The sequence below is a fragment of the Epargyreus clarus genome, unplaced genomic scaffold (genome assembly GCF_041222505.1).
Source record: "Epargyreus clarus isolate Ecla_fem2 unplaced genomic scaffold, WU_Ecla_fem_2.2 ptg000006l, whole genome shotgun sequence".
Classification (NCBI taxonomy): domain Eukaryota; kingdom Metazoa; phylum Arthropoda; class Insecta; order Lepidoptera; family Hesperiidae; genus Epargyreus; species Epargyreus clarus.
In genome coordinates, this window is record NW_027332214.1 from 4,756,671 (window position 1) to 4,774,142 (window position 17,472).

General features: G+C 35.3%; 4 protein-coding genes across 4 annotated transcripts; 2 read left to right on the top strand and 2 right to left on the bottom strand.

Annotated features, from left to right (window-relative positions):
* The first annotated feature begins 42 nt into the window (after window positions 1-42).
* On the top strand, window positions 43-8,948 carry LOC140742726 (peroxisomal ATPase PEX6). The gene is made up of 10 exons (XM_073073705.1): window positions 43-1,317; window positions 1,763-1,870; window positions 2,290-2,423; window positions 2,640-3,141; window positions 3,798-3,965; window positions 4,291-4,437; window positions 5,274-5,432; window positions 6,311-6,473; window positions 6,981-7,120; window positions 8,751-8,948. Exons 1-10 carry the CDS (start codon window positions 216-218, stop codon window positions 8,888-8,890), a joined length of 2,763 nt encoding a protein of 920 aa, XP_072929806.1. The 5' UTR covers window positions 43-215; the 3' UTR covers window positions 8,891-8,948.
* Window positions 8,949-9,456: 508 nt separating this feature from the next.
* Window positions 9,457-11,157, top strand: RpS25 (ribosomal protein S25). Its single transcript, XM_073073707.1, has 4 exons — window positions 9,457-9,493; window positions 9,706-9,798; window positions 10,262-10,445; window positions 11,039-11,157. Exons 1-4 carry the CDS (start codon window positions 9,491-9,493, stop codon window positions 11,116-11,118), a joined length of 360 nt encoding a protein of 119 aa, XP_072929808.1. The 5' UTR covers window positions 9,457-9,490; the 3' UTR covers window positions 11,119-11,157.
* Window positions 11,154-15,012, bottom strand: LOC140742727 (L-threonine ammonia-lyase). Its single transcript, XM_073073706.1, has 10 exons — window positions 14,854-15,012; window positions 14,406-14,510; window positions 14,230-14,300; window positions 13,718-13,850; window positions 13,150-13,301; window positions 12,695-12,857; window positions 12,338-12,493; window positions 12,066-12,202; window positions 11,659-11,884; window positions 11,154-11,388 (listed from the first exon to the last, which is right to left on the bottom strand). The coding sequence occupies exons 1-10, from the start codon at window positions 14,854-14,856 to the stop codon at window positions 11,257-11,259; spliced, it is 1,278 nt and encodes a 425-aa protein (XP_072929807.1). The 5' UTR covers window positions 14,857-15,012; the 3' UTR covers window positions 11,154-11,256.
* Window positions 15,013-15,825: 813 nt separating this feature from the next.
* RpII33 (RNA polymerase III subunit RpII33) lies at window positions 15,826-16,985 on the bottom strand. The gene has a single exon (XM_073073708.1). The coding sequence runs from the start codon at window positions 16,700-16,702 to the stop codon at window positions 15,875-15,877; it is 828 nt and encodes a 275-aa protein (XP_072929809.1). The 5' UTR covers window positions 16,703-16,985; the 3' UTR covers window positions 15,826-15,874.
* Between the last annotated feature and the right edge of the window lie 487 nt (window positions 16,986-17,472).

Below are 17,472 nucleotides of genomic sequence, written 5' to 3' on the forward strand. Positions count from 1 at the left end.
GTCAGACTGCTGTGACATCTTGTTGACTTTGACAATTTTGACAAGTTGACACTTTGACAAGTTTGGTTTGGAAAAATGATAACATTGATAACAATTTATCACTATTTTTTATCTTATATTTTCATTTCTTATAATTTTTATTACAGTAAAAATATATAAGAAACAGTAATTTGACCGGACCTGAATAATAAAACAAGAACCAATACGTTAATATTATGAGAGAGGAAAATAATTTACAATTAAAATTATGGCTGGTAAAGTTCTGCTTGAAAATTGTGTATCCAAAGTTCAACTACTACGCTTTCCTTGTATTTCTTGCAATTAAGTACCGTTATAATTATAATAAGGGGCTATTATATCGCCGAAATATGAAACTGTTCGAGATTAAGACTGTCCCAAAGGACATTCTGAGGCATCTCGCGAAAGACTTATCCGAAGACAATTTGACTGTTCTATTAGACAAATGTATTATTGTGCCCAAAAAGTACGTGATCGAGATGACTGTGGACAACTTGTTTTATGTAGATAATGGTGTGCTGTGGGTTGTTTTAAAGTTAGCTGCGAGTACAAAACGAAAACTTGAAGAGAGAGATAGAAATGAAAACAAGGATTCCCTTAAGTACAACTTGACGTTTGTAACGGAAGAATTGCACAGAAGGCTCTGGCACAGTGAGGCAACGAAGAGCTATGAGAGTGCTAGGATTGTACCTATTGTAGGTTCAAGTTTAGTGGAAGACGACACTTGTGTTACAACCGAAAATGAGTTTCAAAACATAGTTTCATCATTCGGGTTGAACATGTATGAAAGTGTACAAGTTTCCTTCCATCCGGTGCCCTCATTTGACTATTCACCAAAAATCGCATCATTAGCCGAGGTGAACTTAATTGTAAACGATTATGATCTCTCCAATGACTTTTTGAAGGAGGTTTTGAGTAACCATTTTGAACTGCCAAAGCTAGTAAGCACAAATGACATAATAAGTATAGATTTAGATCCCAAGATCACAGCCAAATACCATTATAAATACTTAGACTTGGTTGAATCTGTTGGGAAATTGTTTTTCAAATGTAGGAAGCTCTCTAGTGATAGTGTGATAGGAAAACAAGATAAAATCATTCAAGCATTTTACATAGTGAAAGGTGTGACACAATTAAGTTTAGGAGAAAATGTACATGAAATAAAGCCAAAGAATGAATATTTTAAACTACCTGATTCTGATGAACATTTGAGAATAATCCAACTTTGTCCTACTGGGCTAAGAGAGAAGTTTAATGAAATACAAGAAACTATTAGCCCATTTTTGACTGGAGAAATGAGTAAGTATTAATTTAATTTATATTTGAATTTAATATTACTGACTGACTATATCTTATTATTATCAGTCTTCTTCTGATTATTAGTCTTGGGTGCATGACCAATGACAAAATAAAAATCTTTTACACTATACTTTTACCTTATACACTCATTAGGCCCCACAGTAGGATTTTTTCTGTCTCCTGGGTTGATGGACAAAGACCAATACACAAATACCCAGACCCATCTAAATTCAGCATTTACATATCCGTCTAGCTGAGGATCACACCTGAAACCCTCTGTTTGTCAGACAGATACATTGACCTCTCTAAACACAAGCCATACAAATAATCATTGTATGTTTGTTTCGATTGACCTGCTTGCCATTCATGAGGTCTACTTAATAAATTACCAAACTAATCAAATTCATGTGAATTTTTATTTAAATTACAATTTCTATATTTTCAGATGCATTATCGTCATCAATGTCAAGTCCAATCATCCCCATGCTGCTTCTTACCGGCTCTCTTGGCTCCGGTAGACATTTACTAGTCAAGACCATAGCTAAGTATAATGGTATGTTTAGTAATCTCTTTTATGAAACAACTATCATTAAGATTTACAAGAACTTTAGAGCTATAACAAAACCATGATTGTAAAAGTTTTTAAAAAATGTGCTATAAAATTATTTATATGAGGAAAATTGTATAAGCTATGTAGTTCGATAATTTCCTTCAAGCTTTATAAACAAAATACATTTATATAACAACATATTTGTATTTCTGTACAATATGTTATGTAACATTTTGTATAGATATGTTATATAACATATTGACACAACACACACATTCAAACGCAACATATTGGTGTCAATATGTTGTGTATTTGAATAACCTGGTGAATGATAATACAATAAAAATCAAGTATCAAGTAATGAATATCTTTGTGCGTTATTTGAAACATATTTTTTTAAACTGCTTACTATATATTTTTAGGGTTAAACTGCTTGCAGGCTGACTGCAATGCTTTGCAAAGCTCAACAGCTAAACAAACCGAGAGCAAAATTAACTCAACGATACAGAAGGCCAAAGCAGCATCCCCTGCTATTGTATTATTGGATAACTTTGAAGTGAGTAGAGAAACATTTTTATATTTATTAAAATTTACAAAATTATGCAATAAATTTAAGACGTCTGTAATCAACCCCAGATAGGATTAGATACCTACTTAAGATTGGCTACAAATAAGTAGTAGTAATAAGATGTAACCCTAAAGTCCCAAAAAAGGAGGTGGAGGTATTGCATGTGTTTTTTTTCATATTCCTATTTTGTTTTTTTTTGGGCAGGTGTTTGCTGTAGATCCGGAAAATAATGAAGACTACAGAGTTATGGAATATTTCTTGAACTCAATAACAGATTTGTACTTGAACTATACCAAACATCCAATCATATTTATAGCCATCACAGAGAGAGTGGACTTAAAGCCAAATATAATGAGAATGTTCCTAGAAAAGTTTCACATACCAAAACTCAGTGTACAGCAAAGATATGAAATGCTTCTGTGGTTTGCATCAGTAATGCAATTAAATGTAGATGATGATTTAATTGTAAATAAAGACAAAATAAGCTTAGATTCCGATTCAAATGTACCATTGCTAAGTGAATATTCAAAGGAGATTATGCATAGGGTTGCTTCGAAAACGGAAACATATGCGTATGGGGATTTAGATACGCTGGTCCACTTCGCCATGAGAGAGTCTTATTTGAAACAGCACAATAGCTACTTCCAACTGCCCAGGGATCCGAAGCTTCAAGAAGTGCGGGAGGATGATTTCAATGCTGCGTTGGGTAATGTTAGAGTTCCTATAATTTTGAAGGTGGTAGAACCCTTTGTGGTTCGACTCCGGCGGCACCACCGCCACACCTATTTCTACTTAATAACAGCAGTGTTAAGCGCTGCTGTGTTCCGGTTTGAAGGGTGTGGTAAGGGAGACAGACTTTTCCGAGGCGTTCCAGCTTAGTCCTCAGGGTTAGCGGCGCATCTGTGGCTGACCTCAGGAATATCTAATCGTATCTGGAGTTGATTACAGATGTCCATGGGCGGCAGTAGCCACTTACCATCAGGTGGACTGCATGCTCGTCTGCTACTCTTATATTATAAAAAAAAAAAAATTGTAAACAATGCTTCTTTAGGTAATGGTACAGTACCTATGAATTTTTAGAAAAAAATAATGCATGAGCAGTTTTTGTAATAAGCAGTTGTTGGCTAGTGGTTGGATACTCAGCCTCACATACTGAGTCGAAGGTCCGAATCTCAATCATTCGGTTTTTAGACATTTTATGCATACCGTAAATTAATTTACGCTTACTTTAATGGCGAAATAAAAACTGTGAGGAAACATATATGCCTGAGAGCTTTTAAAATAAAAAAAAAAATCTCAAAGGCTAACAATCCGCACATAAATAGCATGGGTGTGAATCTTAATTAGTTTTTATAATTCCAGAATCAATAAGAAGTCTTCAAAGTCAACATCTAGATGCGCCTAAAATACCAAAGGTGCACTGGGATGATATTGGAGGTTTGGACAAACTTAAGAAGGAGCTGTTGAAAACTATAGAATTTCCTATCAAGTTTCCTCATCTGTTTAAGAGTTCAAATCTTAAAAGATCAGGTAAGAAATAATAGAATGACTGTTGAAACATTTCAATATTAGCTTAGACAATATCTTTAAAAAATATATATAGTACAACTTTTTATAATAACTTTGTATTGGCCTCTTATTTTTATACAGAATCATGTCATTTATGTAACACCCGAATCCATCCATCCAATCCATTTATCTTATATGATATATTCTTTAATTAATTTATTTATTTCTTTAATTAATCATCTTTAATTATTAATCTTATTTTCACCACCTTTGCATTTCTAAGTATGCTATATCAGACATTGTTGCTTTTGAATATCTTTAAAATAAAAGAAACCAATGTTTACAGGAATATTGTTATATGGCCCACCGGGCTGTGGTAAGACTTTGGTGGCCAAGGCAGTGAGCACAGAACTCAATGTGAGTTTTTTGAGTGTCAAAGGGCCAGAATTGCTCAACATGTATATTGGTCAGTCGGAAGAAAATGTCAGGAAAGGTAAGAATTGAAGGAAAGATGTATTGAAACAGTCTAACAATTTCCTATATTCCTGCAATTTACACTTCATAAAATATCCATGTCATATGTATGATCACGAATATTTTTATTGATCTTGCGTATAATAAAAAAAAATACGTTCAAGTCAAATGTAAGCTTATCTAACAAAGACTAAAGTGTCTATAATACATTATTGAATACAAAAAGCATAGATAAATTGGATTTTTTATGTCGGTTATAAAATGCGCCCGTATTTTGTAACTTAACGCCTGCTTAACTTTATCGCGTACACAACATAGATAAGTAAAGATATTTCACCGCCTTGTAATTAAAGGAAGCCACAAATGGATAACACATACGTAAAATGGGCTGACTATATTTTCCCATTACGTCTTCGGCTGTCATGGTGTTATTTACGCGGAACAATGCCGAAATGTGCAGTTAAGTGGTGTAAAATCAACACGAAATCGAAGAAAAAGCGCGGAGAAATATAATTTCATTTGTAAATGCTCCAAAAACTACATTTTTTTAATATTTTTCAAACACAAAAATAGATGATAATTTCAATTGTCAAATCTGGTTACATTTTCTTGTTAGGAGTGAGTAATCTTTACTAATCTATGGCACACAACTACTAAATATTATTTAAAACGTAAAGCCCGCTCCACATTCTCGCGAAAATTTCACGAGAACCTCGCGAGAACGCGAGAAAAACCCGATTCGCATAGGCTCCACATCCTCGTTTCCCGTGCTTTTCTCGCGTTCTCGCGAGATTCTCGCGAGAATGTGGAGCGGGCTTAAGGCACGTGTGTAAAGCTAAGTGTCGTTGTCCGCAGTGTTCGAGTCGGCGCGCGCGTGCTCCCCGTGCATAGTGTTCCTGGACGAGCTGGACGCGCTGGCGCCGCGGCGGGGCGCGGCCGGCGACTCGGGCGGCGCCAGCGACCGCGTCGTCAGCCAGCTGCTCGCTGAGCTCGACGGCGTTGCCAGCGGGGAAGGTGGGTGAACATGGGCATACGTAACGTAGCTATGAGCTGGACGGTGTTGCTAGCGGGGAAGGTGGGACATGTTGAACCCAATTGGTGTAGCTACAGTTTTGTTAAGGGCGTCCCAAGCAGTGGGATAGTGTGGGTTCGCGCAGCCCGATTAAGGACAGGTCGTCTAGTCTCACAAAAAAGTTTAATTACTTACTAATATACACATAACTGAAAAATCAAAGGCGCGACCCAGATTCTCAAACGCAAGTCAGAGGCCGGATTTATACCTCTCAAATATTTATTGTATATTTTAGAAGTTGTTTTAATTTGAGAATTAAATTGAAGGTATTATTGTGCCATAAAATAGAGACGCTTGTAAAAAGTAAGTTATTTAAAGTAAAGATAAATACAAAATCAAGGAAGGAAATTAGTTATAAAAAAATTATATTTAAAAATAAATTTCATTCACATCATAGATTAGTAAAGATTACTCACTCCTAACAAGAAAATGTACCCAGTTTTAAGAATTGAAATAGTTGCGTAAAAAAGTTTTGCCACGTCTCCGCGCTAAACTGTCCCTAAAATATTTGAAATAATTATTTATTTATCATGTAAATTCATGTAAATTACGCAGCAAATATTTATTCGTAAATTGTATCTAAAAATGTTTTTATTTGTCAAGAATTCAAAAAAAGAACTGACGATAATAAGCCATTTGTGGCTTCATTCAATTTCAAGGCGGCGAAGTATCTTTACTAATCTATGATTCACATAATAAGCGTTAACTTATGTATAATAATTGCTCATTGCGTTCTTATCTTTATCTTATAGTATCGTATCGCATTCAGCATTGCGATATTATTAATCCATTTCCTAATATTTTCATTAATTTATCCCAGATGCAGAGTCATCGAGCTTCGTGTTTATAATGGGTGCAACGAACCGTCCGGATCTGTTAGAGCAGTCGCTACTGCGGCCGGGCCGGCTAGACAAACTGATTTACGTCGGGCCGTATGACGGTCGAGCGGAAAAGACTTGCGTGCTCAAAGCTCTTTGTAGAAGGTAAATAGATATACCAAGTATTTAAACATAATATTCATTTAAATGCAACAAAGGTGGGTGGGACTCGTAAGAAATTATACTTCTGTGGCGTAATTCATAAAAAAGAGTGCGTGTACACTACACAGTACACTATGCAACAAGTATAATTATCACAAAACAATAATTACAAAATTATTTGTACATATTATATCATATCCGTATTGTAATGATAATGATATCAATTGGTCTAAAAATATATTATTTTCGTCAAATAACTTTCCAGTATACCGTTTCCGTTAAAAAAATGGTCCCACCAACACATATTTTTCTCTCATGGTGTACCTAAAAAAGTTAAACTTCAATAAGAGCCCTGAGAGTGTTAAGAACTAAAAACGATTATTGAACAAACAACAATAATTCCAGATACAAGTTGCGTCCGGAAGTGAACCTTAAACTTCAAATAAGACCCCTGAGAATGTGAAGAACTAAAAACTATTATTGAACAAACAACGTATATAATCGTTCCAGTTACAAGTTGCGTCCGTGCGTGAACCTGGAGGACATAGCGCTGGCGCTGCCGGAGCGCTGCACGGGCGCGGACCTGCTGCACGTGGTGAGCACCGCGCGCGCCGCCGCCGTGCGCGGCCTCGTCGCCAAGCTGCACAGCGGTATGGACACATTATTATAACTGCCTTGTTAACAAAACGCATCGTTATCAACCCATTACTGTCCCACTGCTGGGCACGGGTCTCCTCTCAGATTAGAGATGAGAAGGATTAGGCCTTAAGGCCTTATTAGACCACCCAATTTTGAGGGACCCTAACCCTAACTAAGAGTGGTGTAATAAGACTTAGGGAGTTAGTGCCCCTATTTAGGGTGATCGGATCATCCCGATCTGCCTAGCTCCCTAAGCGCCCTGCAGATTGGGTAGTGTAATAACGTTTAGGGCGGTTAGGGAGCTCAGTTGCTTTTGCTTTAGTATGTAAGGTGTCACCAAACTCAACAAGTGTTCAAATTGTTCTGCACCTACTCTGAGATAATTCCTTAAATCTCCCGGTTCAAGCACACTAAGTATTTGCATATTTGAAAGCTTTTCACGTAACCGCAAATACTCTTTCACCCAGATCTTTCTCTTCTTTCTTTTTTTAATATTTGTTATTGCGAGCACGGTTGTCACTGCTACAGCAACTTTTTGAAGTTTCGATACTGACGACGGCATAATGTAAAATGCGACAATACGTTTATCTCTCTAGACATTCGCGTATAAACTGAGTTAGGGCCCAATTTGCAGAGAAGTGTAATAAGCGCCGCACTAACTAGGGTACACGCCCACCCTGGATGCAGGGCCCTTCATATCGGGTTGTATAATAAGCGTTTTAGTCCACCGCGCTAGCCAAGTGCGTATTGGTAGACTTTACATACCTTTGAGATTTTTTTTTATAAATCTCTCAGGTATGCAGGAGGTTTCCTCACGATGTTTTCTTTCACCGTTTTAGCAAGTGATAATTAATTTCTAATACGCACATAATTTCGAAAAATCAGAGGTGCGTGCCTGGGATTTGAACCTCGGACCTCTGGATCGAGAGGCCGAATTTAATATATATATAATAATAATATAATAAGCCACTAGGCTATCACTGCCTTTATAACATAACAAAGCGCATGGCGTACACATAGATTAGTAAAGATACTTCGCCGCCTTGAAATTGAATGAAGCCACAAACGTCTTATTTTAGTAAGTTCTTTTTTTGAATTCTTGACAAATAAAAACATTTTAAGAGAAAATTTACGAATAAATAACTAATACTGCGTAATTTACGTAATAAATAAATAATTATTTAAAATATTTAGGGACGTGAGACGGAGACGTGGCAAAACTTTTTTACGCAACTATTTCAATTCTCAAAACTGGGTACATTTTCTTGTTAGGAGTGAGTAATCTTTACTAATCTATGGGCGTACACGACACTTAAAAACGCAATCTTATTTAACCGTTTAAGACGCATAGTTTCAGGAATAGCGGAGGAGTTGAAGGTTGGAGGAAGTTTGAAAATTGGAAACCGCCCTTTTTTTATCTTCAAAATCTTAGTCAATTGACCTTATTTATCAAAGCTATAGTCTTGGCGGGGAATTTTTCTCATTTTATAAATTCATACTAAATAGCCTGTTCTGATTCTTAATCTATTCCGAATAAATTTAATTACATGTTCGACTACTTTTCCCGTGGTATGATATAATAAAAAATGTATGTATGTCATTGTGAGAAGCATTTTAGGAATTTATTGTTTTTTTTTTCAGGAGCCCTGATGGAAAGTGAATTAAGTCCAGATTCGGTAATTCTTGGGGTCTCGGAACTATTGCAGGGAGTAGAAACGTTCCGGCCGTCTGTTACCGAAGAAGAATTGTCATATTACGAATCGTTACAAACATTGATGTGAAATACAGACAAACGATATTAGGGTCTAGTTTGTAGAAATAAAAAATACTTTAACGTTATTTTGTTTCTTCTTTTTACATATTTACGCCTATCACTTTGAATTTATAATAGTTGAAAAATAATTATAAAGGAGTGAAGTAATATTCACAAGAAAGTTATTTAAAAAAAACAGTGCGTACATTGCTTTCTTGCAGTCATCTTAAGTTTTGACCTTGTCAACATTAACATAACCTGAAGGCTTAAGTATGCTCGTATTCATAATTTCATCACCTATTTGCTCTGGAGCCATATTCATACCAATTAGATCTAAAACGCAAGATACAAAAGTGAATCAACACGAGAAATACAATAATTTTTACTTCTGCACGTATCATACTTGTGAACATGCTCAATATTATTATTATAATCACTATAAGATGAAACATAAAATTTAAACTATTTATTTATTTCTATTTCCAATTTAAATATAAAATCCCCTTCGACATACACCGGTTTTCATAATATAAAAACCGGTAAATAATATAATCTGTGTGACACTACCAAAAGCACACGATGTAATATTTTATCTGTGAAGTTAGCTGTGTTTCTTTCCGAATCCAAGATGGTGAGTGTCTGCACAAGTTTTGGGATTTTATAAAGAAAATAAATAAAAACTGATGTGCTGTGTTAAATTTTCTTATCATTATATAGAATTTTAACATTTATAAAAGAATCAATAAAAGTTTTAACGCAAAGAAACTTAGTAACGACAAATGTTTTCTTTACCACGTTAACCTCGTGGCGTGTGTAGTTTCTGATGATGTTGTTTTATTTTAGCCGCCCAAAAAGGACGCGAAGGCTTCTGCCAAGCAACCCCAGAAGACACAAAAGAAGAAGGAAGGATCCAGCGGCGGCAAAGCCAAGAAGAAGGTAAGGAAATCACGTACTAAAAAGTGAGGTTATGTGTCCATGTTCAAGTTGTCAGTTTGTTCTAAACTTGCATCTAACTGCATCTACTAATTTTGATTTTTAAGTAGATTACAGTCCGCCTGGAAGTGGTTACTGCCCCCCATGGACATTTATAATCAACCGCAGATTAGATTCCTACTCCTACCAGTTTGGCCATTGAAGCTTTACAACCTTTGAAGAAAGTAGGCATGCCTTCAAACCAGGACACAACAGGGCTTATACTACTATTACAAGGTTTTATTTTAAACTAATTATGTGCATGCTATTTAGCAATTAATTATTCCGCCATATGATTATATTTTTCTTACTTGATGCCCATGAAAGTTAATGTGAACTGATATATTGAGTCTGATGGCCCTAAATCTCTTTTCTCATAAGTAATTATCTTTAAATAATTACTAATACATTGTTATTTACCTTGCAGAAGTGGTCCAAAGGGAAAGTCCGTGACAAGTTGAACAACCAGGTTTTGTTTGACAAGCCCACATATGAGAAGTTGTACAAGGAAGTGCCACAGTACAAGCTGATCACCCCCGCCGTCGTCTCTGAAAGGCTGAAGGTCCGAGGTTCCCTCGCCAGGCGAGCACTCATTGAACTTAGAGAAAAAGGTTTGTTTAATAGTGTATGTTTTATTTGTCATGTTTTGAATATGATATACAAGTGTAAGATTTTTTGCATTTGTAGGTGTTATAATTACTAGAAATGTTAAGTAACTATGATTTCAAAACTTATAACATGTAAAGTCATACAATCCATAAGAATTTGAATTAATAACATTAGTTGTTCACTTTGTAGATAATGAATGGAACCAAGTACATAAATTATTAAAGAAAAATAAACATAATTGTAGTAGTCATTGTAATAGCAATAATTAATTAATCTTCATATTTTATTGACTAAATATTAGTTTTACTACAGTTAAACATTGTTAATGCATACATAGCACATCACATAAAACAATGGTATATAACTGCTTGCTATTAAATTAAATTCAACATAGGAACATTACATTCTGAAAATAGATTTCAATACAATTTATTGTGTATTTAAATGCATCAAATATAATTTTTTATGATGATTATTTTATCTGGATGTACCCTGACAGTAAAAATACTGATATATTGAGTCTGACCTTTACACTATGATTATTATATTTTGTGATATTGAAAAACCATACCTAATAAAGAGTTTTTTGTTTCAGGCTTAATCAAGCAGGTCGTCCAACACCACGGACAGGTGATTTACACGAGGGCAACAAAGGGAGATGATCCCGTTGCGTAATATAATGGCTAAGTTCTAAAATAAACAAAAAAACCTCAAGTTTGCAGTTTTATTTATAATATAAATAAGTCACAATACACTATTTTAAATTTTCTGTTAGGTGCAAACAACACTTAATTTTAAATTCTGGGATTATGTCTACCGAAGGCCAATTTTATGTTTGTCATCATAATCTATAACAGCAAATCTAGCAGAAGGGTACAGTTCTCGTAAACGGTCCTTGAAACTTGTTGCATGTTCTTCATTTGCAGTCTCAACAACAACATTAGCCTGAAAGTAATAACATATTTCTCCTAAGTCTGAGTTGCTGCCCAATCAATCAAGATATCATATTAGTATTTTTTACAAATTTACTTTGTCATTTATAAAATTTTCAATTTTCTGTAATTCTGTTTCAAATTTACTTAAACAAATGCTTTAGAAATTATGATGCAATCAGTTCATGTTGTTGAAAAACAATTTTCATAAAGGTTACGCAATGAAAACAAATGGCCACTCATTTTTTGTCTCACGATAGGTATTTTCTATAAAGATACAAACCCAAGTGGCTCCAACATCGCTGTGCACCCACATTTGTTCCGTAACCAAGCTCTTCAGAACTGCATGCTCATCACTTATGGTTTTTGCGAGGTGCTCAAGTCCGCCGCGATGGTCGGGCACTGCGACTGCGAACCTCAACAGTCGTCCACTGGCTCCCAAGCCGCGCTGGATCGTGCGGGCCAGTCGACCCGAATCAATATTACCCCCGCTAATAACGCACACAGCGCTGTAAACGAAATAGGCTAATAACTTTTCTTATTCAAATAAGTATTGTATTGTATTATAAAAAATACGAGTATAAGAGGAGACAATATAGATATATCTACGACAGTGCTATTGATACGATGCCATTATCGATCTAATATATTAATTATTATGATTATGATAGGTAAAAGAGCCATCGTTACCGCTTTCCACGTAATTCTGGGACAAGACCCTGCATGACTGCAGCTAAAGAGCACACACCAGCGCCATCTGCTACGAGCCTCTCACGTTCTAGCATGTTTATTGTTGCTCGAGCTATGTATGTTTCATCTACCAGCAACTAAAAGCATAAAGAATAAACATGCAATTAATATTCATATAAGTATACTACTTATGATTTTTTTATTATTCCCGGCGAATTATTAGCTATAAGCAGATTTGGGAATCTGAAATAAGGATTGTTGAAATGCCTTACCATCCGGTCCAATCGTCCTTTTAAGGTCGCAAAAGCATTTGCGCCAACAATTGAAGCATTAAGACCTTGGGCTAAATTTGGCACGACTGGTACCGACATTGGTCTCCCTGCCTGTAATGCTTTCATCATTTTGGGAACCTTTGCACACTCTGCGCCCTGTACAAATTGTTATTTATAGAATAACTTCTTCCTTATATATTATTTTATTAATTTAAAACCCCATCTAAACTGGATCAGTAGTGAGAAAGTAGTTGAAAACATCGTGAATATACAACAATACATAATGATTGAATACAGAACCTCCTTATTTAGAATGCTACTGGAAGAACATTTCAGAAATATTTAATGAATACTTACATATACTAAACAAGAACACTTAAGCTTTTTACAGGCTACTAATACAGAAGCTAGCAAGCCTCCGGCAGACACTGGCACTATCACTGCATCTGCTTCTGGTAACTGTGTAATGATCTCCACGCCAACTGTCCCCAGGCCTGCCATGATTAAGGGCTCATCCGAGCTACAATATAATTATATATAGGATATGCATCAGTGTGATTAACTCTACTTATCGTTGTATTATTCATCTATAGTTTATAAAACTGACTTATAATATTAACTAGTTAGGCAAGTTATTAACAAAAAGCCAATGCAGTTTTAATTAGGTAGGTAATAAGTAGCCAACTATTGCCGTAACATAGTGAGGGTCCCGAAGTTATATTAAATGTATAAAACTTGTTCTGTTTGTATCATCTACTATAATTTTAATAGGATATTCATATAAGTATAGTATATTAAATTATCCTTATAACCTGAGTATTATCTGCTTGGTGTCCCGATGTACCTTCTTTGCGTAATTATAAGCATCATCGAATGTATCACCGCAAAGGACGACGTCAGCACCAAGCTCAGAACATCGTTGAGCAAGTACCGGAGGAGAACAGTCTGGTAGTGCTACTATAACCTGTAGGTATAGATATCATATTGTAGTTTAAAATAGGTACACATTATACTAATTAAATATTTTACTGAAACGCTTCTTATGTTGATGTCTAACGTGAAATGACACGTACATCCATAGCATAAATGATATTCCTTACTCATTAATACACAATTAATAATAACAATAAATAACACATTTTTTATATAAAGATATGTGTGAACTGTAACAGCGTTCATTATACCTATCTAACATGAGACGTGACTCGTGAGGGTTCCAAGTTCGAGTCCAGCGAGACAAGCACCTAATTTATGAATATACATTTAGCTCAATATACATATATCGTCGCTTGAGCTCTTTGTTTTAGTTAATTATCTATCTATTTGAACTCGTATCTTTATGTGTCTAATGCTGATGGTCTAATTGTAATAAAACTTTACCGGTATTCCTAATGCTCCACCATGATAAGAGGCGCCCAATGCCATGTTTCCAGTTGAAGGTACAATAACTCCACGGTCCATCATCTCATCTCCTCGTGCTACCAAAGCATTGCGGATACCACGTTCAGCACAACTAAAATTGCTTTTAGTCTAAATCACTAAATCTTTAAAAAAACTTTGTAAAATAAAATCGGATATTCCCCATAAATATAGAGGTCTAAGATTCGAATCCCAGATAATGTAGATTTTCTAAAGAAAGATATGTAAAAATGATGAGATAAGTATGTACTTAGGTACCTACATCATACGTAGGAGGGGGAAACCTTCAAAAGGTACCCGGTGCCGTGGAAGCGACACAGGGTTATGTGGGATTTGGGGATTGTGGGATGAACTTGGCGCTCACCTGGCACGACTGGCAGGGGATACCGTGGCCCTATTCTGGTTCGGTTAACAACAACGCCTACCTACCTACTTAGGAGAACACACGTTCTCTAGTAACAAAAATAGTTTACCTGCCCGTATATTGCAAATTTTCACATTTTAAGTAGATATCATAGTCCATGTATTTGCTAATCTTCGCCTCCTGAAAATTCCTTAATATATTAATAAGGTATATGTAATATGTAAGTAGATAAGTAATCCACTTCAATGCAGATTTCAATTTTAATTAATTTTTGAATTAACATACGCAAAGTGGAGTATGTATGATTCCATCTTCGATCCTCTCCACCGCTTGTTTTATTTCATTGAATGATAGAATATGAGGCTTCTCCGACATCAATTCTTGATCACCCTAAACAAATAAATTATTTGTATTTTATTAAAAACATTCGTAATCGATCTACATTTTTGACAATATATTCCTGCAGGACGATCACCACGGGATCGCGGTAGCCTATTCCGTCTTTCCTTGGATCGTATGGTATTTAACAGTTTCTTAAAAAATCTTAGAATTTGTGACAAATTCCTTATTTGGAAGACTGAGTGATTAACACTCTTATCCTGCTTGTACCACTGTGTGCCACCTGTACCTACCCAATAATAGCAGATCCTTACCCTATAATTACGAAGCAAAATCAAACTTTACTGATAATCAGTTATAAATCACGTTTATCTTATGTCACCCTTTTACTTACCATTATTATTGTTAATATTAGAGGATATGTAATTGTTGTTTTGGGGGTTGATTGTTACACAAGCGTTAATTTAGAATTACATGATATTTATTTCTGCAATGTTATCACTATTTCGAAAAGGTTAAAATGTCATAAGTCATAAGCTGATGGAGATGATTTTAATTTTTCTTTTTACTATAACTATACAGTCATATGCCAGTGGTATGAATTCTTAATCTTCATAATAATCGTGATCATAATTATAATTAAGATCTAAGGGTAATAACTCGAAGTTTTAATATCATGGAAGGATTAAAAACATTTTTTGTTAAATGAAACAACCATCATACATAGGTGACACACATATAACATTAATTAATTACAAATTACTTTTCATAAGTCAAAACAAGCTCTTTGAATTACACATAAAAATCCATCCAGTAAAACATCCTCAACTCCTTACTGTCCCACTGCGGCACGGGTCTCCTCTCAGAATGAGAATGATGAGGCCATAGTCTGCCGCGCTGGCCAAGTGCATATTGATAGACTTCATACCTGAGATTTCTTTTTATATATCTCTCAGGAATGCAGGTTTCCTCACAATGTTTTCCTTTACCGTTTTAGCAAGTGATAATTTATTTCTAATACGCACATAATTCAGAAAAATCAGAGGTGCATGCCTGGGATTTGAACCTCGGATCCCTCGATCGAGAGGACGAGTTTCTTAACCACTAGGGCCTAGTGGTTAAGAAACTCGTCCTAGTGACTAGGCCATCACTACAGTTGAAACTTAAAAAATACTTATAATCTCGAATTGAGATTTTTAAGTTGTACAAAATTTGTATAGGTAACTGATGATTTGTAAAGTGGAATGAAAACTAATATGATACTGAAGCATGAAAGATTAAATCTAGTAGTAAAAAATATTAATAATTCCTAAAATAACTAAATGGCAGTATAACATAATGGTGATATGGTGTAAAACAAAAACACTTTTTCTTAAGAAACTATATTTTTATTGTAATAAATATAATATTGAATATCAATTAATAGCTAAAGCATCATTCTGAACTTCTTGAGCGAGTAGGACTTGGAGGTTCAATAGCTTGTTTTTTAAGATTACAATACCCATGAGGACTATATTCTCAGGTTTCAACGCTCCGGAAGATTCCACATTATAAAAGAACTTATTAGGTTTAGCTTCCCAGTTGAATTCTGCTTCATATTGATCCTCATCTAGCTCTGTATGTTCACTCTTTGGCCATTCATCTGGTTTTGGGTAGAGAGTATGCCTCATCACATTATCAGGGTCATACTCAAAAGAAACGCCTGCGGTTGGATTCCATTTGGCATGCTCCTTTCCAAATCCCTTCTTGGCATATGCTCGCAGTTTTAACTCCTGTCCCTTACGAAGCTTGATGATTAAAATCTCGTCAATCTCTCCATAGTCCGCCTGGTCTTCATCTCTATGACGTGATGTTACTGGAACTACTCTTGGGTCACTTGATTTCAAATCAGCAGTTGTCACATGTCTTGTTTGATCATCCGTGCACTTTACATCTAGAGTGAACTCCACACTGCACTCTGGACAGAAATCCGCGCACATGCAATCTCTTGAGTACCGTATTTTTTCGACAACGTCGTCGGATATAAGTGGAATGAGCCCTATACGGTGTGCAAGGAACTCGTCGCTGAGGACCGTGGAGTTTGCCTCCAACTGCACCCAGTCGATTGCCATAGTCGGCGTTTCAGCAATGAAAACTCGTCGCATACTGTTCGCCACGCTCAATTCGGTGTCTTCGACCACGAACTTTACATTGTCATCGGTTAATTCCGTTATATGTACGGAGGGCTGATTGGCGTATGGCATTTTAACTTATGATAGCTTTTATTATCAGAACTTCGAAAATATTCGAGCTTAAACTCTATTTTGACAGCTAACGAGTTTGTTTCTTGTTTGGTTTGTTCGCAAAATAGTTATAAACTACAGTGTAGAGTACACGAACGAACAACAAATGATTAATACGAACACGAAGCAAACATGATTAACAATAGAATCGACTACTATATTGTAAACAAGTCAATTTTTTAAACAAAATACACAATTCTCTGAACACCACTAGCCATTAACGCGTTTTATGGAAATTAGAAATGTCAAATAAAGTAACATTATGACATGACACTTGTCAAAAATGATAACCGGAGTTACCAGAAAAAAAATCCTGTATCATTTTCTACAAAATCTATCCCTATATAAAATAATGAAATGTATTATAAACTCACTTTTACTTACATAATATTCAAGGACAAATTGTACTTGTTTGTTTTTAGATAAAAGAAAGTACATATTTTATGATTGAGCTGCCATCTAGTGGCCACTAATTCATTTTGTCTAAATGAAACAATGGCGCTACGCTTCAAATGATGCATTTTGATTTTGTTGCTTATAAAGGCAGTATCATAAAACTAAGCGAGGTTTACTCACATAATAACTCATAATAAAGTATATAAATTAGGATTTACCATATTGCTCCAACGCGATGAAGGAATGTTAAACAACAGACAGATATATATATTTTAAAGAAGTCACTTTAACACCTGAATGAGAATCATGGCATTAACATTCGTGAAAATTATTAT

Bases quoted from the DNA above. Each gene is read 5' to 3' on its own strand.
- LOC140742727 (XM_073073706.1), bottom strand. The intron at 13,851-14,229 runs GTAAACTATTTT...AAGCAATTTTAG, and splicing joins AATTTGCAATATACGGGCAG to TTGTGCTGAACGTGGTATCC. The intron at 12,494-12,694 runs GTAAGTATTCAT...CAATTTGTACAG, and splicing joins AGTGTTCTTGTTTAGTATAT to GGCGCAGAGTGTGCAAAGGT.
- RpII33 (XM_073073708.1), bottom strand. From the start codon at position 16,702: ATGCCATACGCCAATCAGCCCTCCGTACATATAACGGAATTAACCGAT.
- LOC140742726 (XM_073073705.1), top strand. From the start codon at position 216: ATGAGAGAGGAAAATAATTTACAATTAAAATTATGGCTGGTAAAGTTC. The intron at 1,318-1,762 runs GTAAGTATTAAT...CTATATTTTCAG, and splicing joins ATTTTTGACTGGAGAAATGA to ATGCATTATCGTCATCAATG. The intron at 3,142-3,797 runs GTAATGTTAGAG...TTATAATTCCAG, and splicing joins TGATTTCAATGCTGCGTTGG to AATCAATAAGAAGTCTTCAA.
- RpS25 (XM_073073707.1), top strand. The intron at 9,799-10,261 runs GTAAGGAAATCA...TTTACCTTGCAG, and splicing joins GCGGCAAAGCCAAGAAGAAG to AAGTGGTCCAAAGGGAAAGT. The intron at 10,446-11,038 runs GTTTGTTTAATA...TTTTTGTTTCAG, and splicing joins CATTGAACTTAGAGAAAAAG to GCTTAATCAAGCAGGTCGTC.